The sequence below is a fragment of the Odocoileus virginianus genome, chromosome 19 (assembly GCF_023699985.2).
Source record: "Odocoileus virginianus isolate 20LAN1187 ecotype Illinois chromosome 19, Ovbor_1.2, whole genome shotgun sequence".
NCBI lineage: Eukaryota > Metazoa > Chordata > Mammalia > Artiodactyla > Cervidae > Odocoileus > Odocoileus virginianus.
Window position 1 is genome coordinate 28,769,109 of NC_069692.1, and position 12,137 is coordinate 28,781,245.

The window sequence follows — 12,137 nt, forward strand, 5'->3', positions numbered from 1 at the left end:
TTGAATACCCTTCAGTAGAGTAATTACTAGAGACCACCTGCTGTAAGTGAAGTGACATTACCTTATTTAGTATATGGAATTACCCTAGTGTGTTACTTTTGTATGAGGAGTAAATTTAAGAAATGTGTATTGAGTGCCTACTGTGTGCAAAGATAGCACCTTGTCACATTCCTGAAATGGAACACTAATCCTGTAAAGCCAATGGTTCTTGGGGATTTTATCCCCAAATACATTTGGGAAATATAACAAATGCCTTGTTGGGGATTTATAAAGCATATCAGCAGTTTACTAAAAACTTTGGAAGCCCTTTGGTAAATATAGTGGCTTAGCTTTGTTAATCTCCAAACTTATTTGACCTTTCCTTCCCAAGAGAGCTTTCCTTCCCAAGGGTTCATTCCATATATCTCATTTTTTATGAGACATGCTTGGGAAAAGCTCATTTTGCTACTTACCAGATATGTGACTTTGGGCATCTTTCTAACATTCTTGAGCCTTGAGATCTTCATTTACAAAAATAGAGATAATGACTCTTTAACTTCATAAAACGTCTGTTGTGAGGAATATGTTTTAAATAGTGACTGGTACATATATTCAATAAGTCGTAATTGTTTTGGAGATCAAAAGCATATGTTCCATCTCCAGAGGGATCTTAATTCACCCTAGCAGGGGAGATAATAAATGTACCTGTAAAATATTGTAATTGTAGTACCACAGTGTTACCTAGTTCTTCAGGAGTTTGAGGGAGGAAGGGCTTGCGTTTGGCTGCTGTAGTCAAGGGAGAATTTAAAGAGGAGGTGGATTTACATGCAAATTTTTGATAGGAATAAATGGGGATGCTGGGAGGGATTGGGGGCAGGAGGAGAAGGGGACGACTGAGGATGAGATGGCTGGATGGCATCACCGACTCGATGGGCATGAGTTTGAGTAAACTCCGGGAGTTGGTGATGGACAGGGAGGCCTGGAGTGCTGTGATTCATGGGGTCGCAAAGAGTTGGACATGACTGAGCGACTGAACTGAAATGGGGAAGATGAACATTCTAGCCAAGATATGGGTCAGGGCATGTAGATGGGAAAGTTGGTTAAAGCAGGAATTTTGTGTAGGTGAGGAATGAGATATAATTCTGGGAAGGTAGATTAGGATTATACTACATGGATCCTTGATTGCCAGATTGAAGAATTGCATTTGCTAGACTGTCAGGAGCCACTGATAACTTTTTTTCAGGAGAATAACATGAGCCTGCCAAAGTTTTAGGAAATAATTTGTCTGAAATGTAGGCTAGACTGGAGGCAGAGGTTTGGTTATTAGTCATAAGATAAATGCTATAGGTGTTTTAAAATATCTTCAGGGACAGTGATCCTTTCAATAATTAAAAAAAGCTAAAAACTAAGCCTTATAAAATTATATACATGTATATAGGTCTTCTTTGGCATCTGTTTAATAATGATGATATAAAAGAGAAAGTAGTGGTGATAACTTAAATTTATTGAATGCTAACTTTAGGTCAGGTTCCATACATTTGTTTTATATAGATTATTTTATTTTCATACCAATCATATGATATAGGTATTTATTTACTGAAGAGGTTAAATAACTTGTTTAAGTCATTCAGCTGCTTAGTGGTGGAACTAGAATCTAAAAAATTTTCTCTGGTTCTTAAATTCATTTTCTTAATCTGCACCATTATCCATTCTAGAGTAAATGCGATTATAGGTAAAAGAAACAGCTTTTGAAACAGGTAGTTTGCTATTTTTAATACTGTCTCTGTTTTTCACTTCCTTTCCCCTCTTCCCTTCCTGAGTGATTCACTCAAAAATCATCTGCATTAGCCATCCACCTTCTTGACTCACAGAGGGATTTTGTCACCTAACCAATACAGGTGTCCACATGCATAGTGGTGGCCCAGTGGGAGGTTTTGGAGCTTGGACATGCTAAAGGAGGGTGTATGTGTGGAAGAGGAGCTCACCATAGAGTGTGTGAGTTGGAGCAATATATGGAGGATGTCCAGTGTGCAAGCTGGTGATGGTTGCTTAGAGTAGTTTGACAGAACTTGAGTGGGGTAACAGAACTTGAGTGGGGTATAGGGTGTCTGTGCAGTAATGGTTCACATCAGTGACTGAAGATTGATTATGTATGAGGTAGGGCAGTTGACTGAATTAGTAAAGATAATGGAAGCCTAGTGTCTTACTGTTGGAGAAAGGAGTTAAAAGTTGGAGGAAAACAATGAATCATGCATGTACTGTTGAATTAGAATTGGAGATACCAGTGTGAACTTAAGAGTTTCCAGTGTCGGTAGATAGATATAGCAAACCTAGAATCCACTTCTTGGCCTCTGAATGCCATTCTCAGTAGACTAGGGCCTGTTGGAGAAATGGCTAATTCAGGGAAAGTGTGAGATGAGCCTGGATCATCTTATTGTGCAAGAAAGTTGTTCAAAGAATGATGAATGATGAGGTTGTGTCAAAATGATTCAGAAGCAGCTTGAATAGACTCTAGTGGCCAAATCTGGAATAATCTGAACATCAAAATAAATAATGATGGCAAAATACTGCAAATAAAATTGAAGCTTGTAAATCTATAGTGAAAGAATTAATGAATAAATGGAAACTATGATGAAGGGTGGTATATTTTTATAATCTCAAAGTATCTCCTTTTAGAATACTAATTACAAAGATTAGAAAGGAACTTTACAGTGGAAAAGCTTGGCAATGATCCCAGCAGACATACCAGCATGCCAGCACTGAGAATATGGCATCACTTCTTAGATATTGCTGTCACAGATGCACACCCTGAATTTAATCATGGGAAATCATGGTGGTTGTTATTCTGTCACTAAGTTGTGTCCCATTCTCTGTGACACCATAATAATCAGACTAAGTCTAATTGAGAGGCATTCTACAACATAACTGACCCAGTCTTTAAATGTAGGTCCTGAAAATTAAGAAAGCACAGAACAACTGTGCCAAATGAAAGAGACAGCAAATACAGTTCATGAGTCATCATGCTGTACAGGATATTATTTGGAACCTGGCAAAACTTGAAATGGGGTCTGAAGATTAGATATAATAATATATCAGTGTTAATTTCCTGATTTTGATGATTGTGAACTGCTTATGTAGATGAATTCTCTTGTTTGTAGGAAATATATACTAAAGTATTTTCTAGGACTGTCTGGACATCATGTTAGCAACTTACTCACGTTAGGGGGAAAAAGACACCATTGTACTATACTAAGAAACTGGAGGCTATGACAGAAAAAAGTAAAAACAACTACCTCTGCTAAGGGATTGACTTCTTCTTCTGTTGGTGGTTTTCAGGTGGCCTGGTAGTTAAAGGCAGAGACATTTTGTATTGCTGTACAAATACTGTTAAGAGGAGCCTCTGTTATCAGTCCTGTTTTGTGAATTATTTTATGGAAATACAGGTACTCAGAAAGTTTACATACAGAAATGTGTCCTTTGGTTTTGTAGGCATATGTACATATATGTGTTGGGGAGATATTTTGATCTTAACAGGTAACTTACTAGCTTTTTGTACCTTTTGATGTTACATTTGAGTTACTTAAAAAAAAAAGTTGCCATATATGTTTATTTTAAAACTGGTTCTCATTTTCTAGATAAAGGATAGAGTTTAATATTTGATCTCTTATAATGGCAAGTAGGTTTCCTGTCATTTAAAATACTTACTTGCAGTCATTTTAACATTGGTGTGAGTGATAAGAACAGTATCTGTTAGCATTCTCAGTTCAGTTCAGTTGCTCAGTCGTGTCCAACTCTTTGCGACCCCATGGTCTGCAGCACACCAGGCTTCCCTGTCTGTAACCAACTCCCAGAGCCTGTTCAAACTCATATCCATTGAGTTGGTGATGCCATCCAACCATCTCATTCTCTGTTGTCACTTTATCCTCCTACCTTCAGTCTTTCCCAGCAACAGCTAATGATTAGAATCAGTTTTTCGGATCAGGTGGCCAAGTTTCGGATTTTGGGAGTTGAGTATTTGCACAAATTACCTAGCCTCTTGGTGCTTCACTTTTCCCTTCTATGAAATGGGGATAATAATAATGAGTCCCTTTTTCTCAGAGTGTTGTAAGGGTTATATGAGAAAATGCATGTTAAGTGCTTAAAATAGTACCTGGCTTATAGGTGCTTTAATAAACATTAGTTAATTTGTTATTATAATAATTACTGTCTTCATTTAATCCTCACAATTAGCGCTTCAAAGTAGGTATGATTTTTCCCCACTTTACAGGTAGGAAGACTGAGAGGATTACATGTAGGAAGTTCTGAGAGGATTTGTAATTCCCCTTAGGTCACAAACCTAGTAGTGATAGATCTAGGATTTCAAAACATTGTTTATCAAAATTCAAAGCCCATATTTAAATTACTTCTGTGTAATATTTTCTCCTCTTTTACCTAGATTTTAGGAATAATCAGCATTAAAATATCAAGCACTTAACATTCTAGTCTGTGTACTAAAAATGAAATAACCCAGTAATGAATATAACAATAGCAACATTTTATTCAAAATGTGGAAAACTTCTAGAAGTGGGATAAAATTATACATTTAATTTTGGAAAGGGAACATTTTTCTTATTGGAAGAACAGATATTAAAAGGCAAAAATCTTGCACAAGTTATTCTCATAAAAATATTTTATTAAGAATTGGTTAAAAGTGGTGTTTAAGTCTTTTGAAGCAAAATAATATTTTGCTCAGATAAAGAAGTTTACTGGTGTCCTAAAAACTGCATGAGAGAGACCGTCTTTGTGGTGTTGGATATTGATCATATTTGTCTCTTGAAACTGTTGGCTTTTGTGGTAGTGCAGCACGCTGATTCTCCTTTGACTTTTCTAGCTGTGTGTGTCATTTGGTAATAAGCAAATTCTCAGTATTTACCTGTGATCATAAACTTCTCCATTCTTGGTGTGTGTCCCTGTATCTTTAATCTCTTGAACATGAGATATTACCTTGTCTCCTGTATTATCTTCATTCATGACTCTTTCCAGTGTCTCACCTGCAGAACATTCTAGTATTTATTTCCAAGCTCTTAGTAGTTATATCCCTATTAACCTTAAATTTAGAATTTGTAAGATCTCATTTGTTATGTTCACCAGTACCTTCTAGGAATTGAGATAGATAGTGGTGGGGCAGGGGGTTTCCCCTCTAAGCTATTTCTGATGTAAAGTTCTGTCCTTAGAGACCTTCTCTTAAAGGAGTAATATCTTTCAGATTTTCTTTATTGTTCTTTGCTACTATGACCAGGACCATATCACTCAATTAGGTACCTTCAGTGGCCATTGTGTCTTGATTCGAAGGATCCGTAATTATGTCCTTGATTTGCTTACAAAAACTTACTTCCTTCAGTGTACATAGGGCTGTGCTGGCACCGTCACTGCATCTTCCAGGGGACGTGTTTCTTTTGTGCCCTTTTCTTGTGCCCTTAGCCTGCTGTGCTCTCTCTCCCCGCTGCTTGAACAGAGCCTCCCCACCTGCAAGTCCTGCTTCAGACCAGGGTCTCAGGAAGCCATTGTTCTCCACTCATCCGCACAGTCTCGGGGTTCTTAGTACACTGTGATCTGTACGTTACTGTTTAGAACTTGGTATCATTATATGTGCTGAATTGTTTCAGTGTTAGTCTTATCTCTTTATACTGAACAGCTTCTGGCAGTGAAATTTTTATAGCTCTTATGTTACCTGTAGTATCTGCACATACTAGGTACTCAGTTATACTTTCTGATTAATAAAATTACAAATCACTTACAGTTTGCATATCTGGCAAATGAATGAAAGGTAGAGACTATCTTAACTGTTCACAAGATCTTATTTTTCAGTTTTTAGGGTGGAGGAAGGAAAGAAAAAAGTTTAACAAGTTCCATTTTAGTTGCTGCATGTGTTCGAAGGATAGAAGTTAGAATTAGGTGTAAAGATTGTTTTCATGGAAAATTAAATGGAGTATGCAACATAATTTTTCTGGATATGGAAATTCATTCTTACAAACCTTTTGGGGTTTAAAAGAAATTGAGTGTGTGTTCAATTGTATGTCTGATATTAAATTCTTTTATCAAGTCTTTTCTGTAGATAATGCAGGGAATTAAAAGAAATACACTATCTAGGTAGTCAAAGTATTTCAACTTAGATAGGCCTTTTTGTGAATAGTAGATGAAATGTCAGAACATTATTTAGAACTAATTATAAATGTATAAGAATGATTATTTGTAGAAAGGACATTTAGAATGCTAGTTAAGTAAATCTGATAGTTAAGTGACTGAAATCCTGCTAACATATTTCACTGTTATTTGTTGGGGTAGCCATTTAAAGATCGCTGTGAATGGTTCTATGAACATTTGCATTCAGGACAGCCAGATTCAGACATGGTGCACAGGCCAGTGAATGAAAATGATATCCTGCTGGTTCACAGAGGTATGTTTAGAAATAAAGTGATGTGTGTATAAGGCACAAAATACTAGTTTTTGTAAATTTTGGTATGTAAAATTAACCACTGCTACATATTTAGATTCTATTTTTAGGAGTAGCTGTGAAGTTGTGTCAAAAGCAAATTGTGCAAAGCTAAAGCAAGGAATTGCTGTACGGTTTCATGGAGAAGAAGGCATGGTGAGTGTACAGATAAGTGTTGTTAAGATCACTGTCTATAAAAGATTGAAAAGCCCTTGCATAAAGTTTAATATTTAATTGATAATGGAAGAATTTTAATGTTATTATAATTTAGAAAAAATTTCGCCATTATATTTCTATTGATGCTTAATCTTATTTTCTTGAACTCAGGGTCAAGGTGTTGTCCGTGAGTGGTTTGATATTCTGTCTAATGAGATAGTCAATCCTGATTATGCATTGTTTACCCAGTCAGCTGATGGTAAGTTGTAGAGTCGAGATAACTTTTTCTGTGACTTGTCACATTTTCAGACTACACTACTTCAGTGCCTTTTATCCTTTGATTTCTACAGTAGCCTTGTGAGTTAGGGTGACTGTTCCCTTTTCATAGATGAGGAAATTGAAATTCAGAATTTTTGTCTATAATAGCCGTTCACAAGTGGTAGGATCGTGAGTAGAACCTGACTCAGCGTAGCGTTCTTTCCTCTATAAGCAGTTGGTTCTCAAATGCTTATCTCAAGTACTGTTGCTGGCCTCAAGGAAGTTTTCATCAGTTATTTGTAAAATAAAACTAAATTTATTCAATTTAAGGCTTGTCCTTTAGTCTACTTTTCTTGAATTAAAATTGCCTTTTATAAGATGATGCTAGTAGGTGAACTTTTTAAAAAATATAAGTCCTTGTTTGGGAAAATTAAAATTTGCTAACCCTATATGAGTTTCCAACTCTTGGAAGTTTTTTGATCATTAAAAACAGTCTAGGAGTAATGGTATTAAATGTTAACTTATAGTATGTTTACATTACTATAGTAACTTTGTTTTCAGTCCTTTTGAAAGACTGACATGGTAACTAAAAAGCTTTTATTTAACCGTGTAATACAGATAAAAAGCTTGCTTATTGGAATGTTATTTGCTGCCTGCAGACTTACTGTCTGACATTGTAGGCTAAAGGACTTTCCTGCTGGCTCAGACAGTGTAGAGGTCTGCCTGCACTGTGGGAGACCCGGGTTTGATTCCTGGGTGGGGAAGGTCCCCTGGAGAAGGGAATGGCAACCCACGCCAGTATTCTTGCCTGAAGGATTTCATGGACAGAGGAGACTGCTGAACTCTATCCATGGATTCCTAAGAGTTGGACACAACTAAGCGACTAAATACACATACATTGTAGACTAAATGGAAGTGGTTACCACCTCATGTGTATAAGATATACTTGAGAGTTTTTTAACTTAAGAAGACTTACATCCAGGTGAAGATGGGATTTCAGTTTTTAAATGCTTTGTATAGTTGCTTTTATTTTCTGAAATTTTTTTCTTTCTCAGTGTTTAAATTCTTCTGTAAGAAGAGAGTGTCTCATTAATTATAGTTTCTGATTGCATTCAACCAAGCCAGCAGAAATCTCCACTGAATAAGAAGGATGATTCTAAGAGAAGCAAGTGGGGCTGGGCTTCATGATTCTAGGCAACTGCAGGAATTCATCTGTTTGATGGGCTCCTCAGACACAGTTGGTGTATTTTAAATTATCTAGAAATATGGGACTTGCTGCTTTAATTCTGTAAGCTTTTGATTATTTTCTCTGAGGTAAATTGGCATCTTTGTGATTTTTATGACGTTTGATGAAGCCCTGATTTAGCTATTTAGACCTAATCTTTGAAGCAAGATTTAGCATTAAGACATTGTATGTTAGATTTATATCTTTTCTTTATAGTCCCTTATTCTAAACTGTCTCTTTAGTTTCATATCTGAGAAGTATATTTGAAATCTAATGATCTCACACCAGATGTACTTACTCATTCCTGCTGGCTCATTTGGTAAAGAATCCGCCTGTAATGCAGAAGATAGCCTGCAGTGCAGAAGATCTGAGTTTGATCCCTGGGTCAGGAAGATCCCCTGAGAAGGAATGGCACCCTACTCCAGTATTCTTGCCTGGGAACTTTCAGGGACAGAGGAGCCTGGCAGGCTACAGTCCATGGGGTTGCAAGAGTTAGACACAACTTAGATATTAAACCACTACCACCACTTACTCTATAGATTTATAGCAGATAATATGTTGAAGCACATAGACCGTAAAGTTTGTGACTCATCCTTTTCGTAAGCCATATAGGTTTTCTCTTTGGGGTTATATTATTAATAAATTAAAAAGTAGATGAAATATGTTCTTATTCTAGAAAGTTACATTTAGGATTCCCAAATATGGGAGGTGCTTGGGTAGACCTAATGTATACAGTAATCTCTTTAAAATGTGCTTTCTGATTGAATTAAAATGCTTACTATAGAGCGGTAGTCCTGGAGGGGAGGGACCAGTGTCTTTGATGTGTTCTGCTGAATGTCGGTCCTTGTGCTGTCCTTTTTGCTATGATCTTGGGCTTGTAAATGTAATATTTCTGGAGCTCAGTTCTCTTATTTGAAAATGATGATTACCTGTGGTTTGTAATGTAGTGGGAAATCAGCTGATGTGTAAAAATGCTTTGTCCAATGCCTGGCACATTGAAGTCAGAAATAAATATTAGGGGCTATTATTACTATTCTGTGAAAATGATATTTTCTTATTGAATAAGTTTTTTCTGAGATGATGAAATGTCACAGTTTTATGGATTTGAACTTAAAGCATGACATTATAAAACTTTATATTCTATCTTAATTCATTTTCAAGTTAAAAACTTATGCATTTTCTGTTTGTTCCTTTTTGTTTATTTCCTTTTTGTTCTTTTTATTTCTCTGTATCCTTTTTGATAATTCAGATTTCCCAGTAAGTACTTAAAGAAGTTATGTACAGACTTATGAGGGGAAATAGGTAAAATTGTGATTATTCTCAGAATATTGTTAGTTTTGAAATTATATTTGTTTGTCTTTGAAGTCTTTCTTCATCTCACAAAACTTTGCTTTGACTTTTAATACCCAGTCTTACATTGTGACTGGGAATGATTCTCAAAAGATACTAGTGGCCCTTTTAAGTCATTCAGCTTTAAGCATCCGTATGTGTACCTTACATTTAAGTAAACTTACTGGTCATGGTAATTTAGTCCAGTGCCAGCACTGATAAAGACCAGCGAAGCACAAAGAGTTAAAGTATGTATGCTCCTGTTGAGTAAAGTTTCACTTGTGTATCTGTCATGTCATCCAGCAAGTGAGACAGAGACTGCCCTTGCCTGGTCACTTTCATGTCTTTAATTCCCAGGGCTGTGCAGGGGTTAGAGGTGATGCTCACCGATGGGTATTGAATAAGTTTGGTCATCAAACAAAAATGTATGCTCAATAGCCAAACATTTTACTTTCCAATACTTTGCTTTTCCTTTATTTATTTTTGATGTTATTTCATTAGATTTATCAGTTATTCTTTTTTGCCCAAGTGCCTAGAAGAAAAGTAAATAGCATGACCTTAATAAATATTTCTTGAGTGAATGAGAGAATTTGTAATTTGAGGTAATGATCACATGAAAAAATAAGAAAATAGGATTGAGATCTTGCTGTTTAGGTTTTTCCATTGCACTGGATTTTTTCTGTTTTTTTTGAGACTGTTTCATTTTGGTAAAATGTACATAACAAAATCTACCATTTTAAGTATTAACATTAGAAGTGTATGCTTCACTGGCCTTAAGTACATTCATTGCTCTCTGTTTCCAAGCTTTTTTTTTTCCCCCCACATAAATGAAATTGCACTCTGTTGCACTAGAGTTTGGCAGTAGTAACTATTACTGATACTGTTTTAACTTTTATACCTCAGTGGTACCTATTCAAACTTGTTTATTTGTTATGATGAAAACAGTTGTACATTTAGAAATTTTAGTTATTTTCTTGCAGTGCTCTATTCTTTGAGGAGGACAATGAGGTGAATACCTGCTACACTGGGCATGTATAGATGAATGAGACAATGTCTGCCCTAATTCACAGCCTAAATAGTTATTTCCACACTGCTTGGGAAAATGTGAACACGTGTGCACGTGTGTTTGTTTATGTGTTTCTAGGATCTCTCTGACACATCTTCCAGCTACCTTCAGTGAAAAGTATTCTAAAATTTTCTGTCTGCACAGGCTTACTTTGATAAGTTTATGAAAATTAATGATTATCTTTAGTATTTCCAATTCCACTGTTAAATATTCCACACAGAACGTTCTTATGAAAGTTTATGCACAATGTAACCTTAGCTTTGCTGAAGTTGTCTGTGAACTAATAATTTACCTGCATTGAAATGACCTCTCTTATACATAATCTTAAAAATAAATTATTTTATCTTGATTTTAATAGGGACAACTTTTCAACCCAATAGCAACTCCTCTGTAAATCCTGATCACTTGAACTATTTCCGGTTTGCTGGACAGATCTTGGGATTAGCTCTGAACCACAGGCAACTGGTGAACATTTACTTCACGAGATCATTCTATAAGCACATTCTTGGTATGGCTCTATTGTTAGACATATATTTAGAGTGTTTTTTTAATAGTCTTTAGGGAGAGCTAAGCAAGTCGTGGCAGTTGGGTGAATAATTTTTATTTTGATTGGAGGTTTATTTGATTGATGTTATTTTGCTCTACCTCTGCTGTTTCGCTGTCTGCATATGTAAGGCATTGAGGGCCTGAGGGAGAGGAAAAAAATAATCTACATTTTTGATAAATTTTTTTTCCCATTTTAGTGTGTATATGTTTATGCTAAAAATACATTTCAATATGAATATACGTAAGAAAATTGGCAGCTTTAAAAGTTTATAATAATTTCCTAAAGAGCTCTTTCAAAGAAAGGCTACATTGTAGAAATGTGGCAGTAACATACAGACTTCCAAATTTAGGAATTAACGTTCATTTCAATCTTGCTGTGAATTGGATTATAATATTCTGCAGTTTTACAGAGTATCTGTAGAGGGCAGTGTCTCACCATTAAACAGACAAGGGAAGGCAGAAACATTTAGAATGTAACTGCTGTATGTTTGCATTTTTAGGTATTCCTGTGAATTACCAAGATGTGGCATCCATTGATCCAGAATATGCCAAAAACTTGCAATGGATCTTAGATAATGATATTAGTGATTTGGGTCTAGAATTAACTTTTTCTGTTGAGACTGATGTGTTTGGAGCAATGGAAGAGGTGCCCTTGAAACCCGGGGGTGGAAGTATTCTTGTAACACAAAATAACAAAGTAAGTATTCAGATTTTTACCTTAGCCGTTGTTTGTAACTTAGCCCTGATATTTTGCTAATTGCTCTAAAGTCTTGGCACTAGCTAGAAAAACTTTTACTGTTAAGAGTTTTGTAACATTTATAGCAGATAAAATATTTAAATTGATTAAACTATCAAATAAACTTCAAATTATAAAGAATCATTTCCCTCCTGTGTTAGATATCCTGAGGCAGTTTCTTAAGCAGCCTAGAGCACAGTTCAGTTGATTGTGTAAATTGGGCATGTGCATATCAAAACATGCAATTAGAAATACAAACTCACATCAATACCATATTTGCACTAAATCATTGTTCCATCTTTTAAAAGTAAAATATTGAGTTCTAACACAGAGAAAAAATTTCAGTGTTTAAATTTTGTACACACTTTGG

At 35.6% G+C, this 12,137-nt stretch overlaps 1 protein-coding gene across 6 annotated transcripts in view; it reads left to right on the plus strand.

Moving 5' to 3' along the window:
* The window catches only part of HACE1 (HECT domain and ankyrin repeat containing E3 ubiquitin protein ligase 1), a 118,382-nt gene that overhangs the window by 72,248 nt on the left and 33,997 nt on the right, over positions 1-12,137 (plus strand). For all 6 annotated transcript variants that reach the window (XM_020872571.2, XM_070450046.1, XM_020872576.2 and 3 more), the window contains 5 exons: positions 6,304-6,415; positions 6,510-6,607; positions 6,779-6,866; positions 10,844-10,993; positions 11,532-11,728. In XM_020872571.2, coding sequence (XP_020728230.1) covers positions 6,304-6,415; positions 6,510-6,607; positions 6,779-6,866; positions 10,844-10,993; positions 11,532-11,728 — 645 coding nt within the window. The remainder of the gene's footprint in view (positions 1-6,303; positions 6,416-6,509; positions 6,608-6,778; positions 6,867-10,843; positions 10,994-11,531; positions 11,729-12,137) is intronic.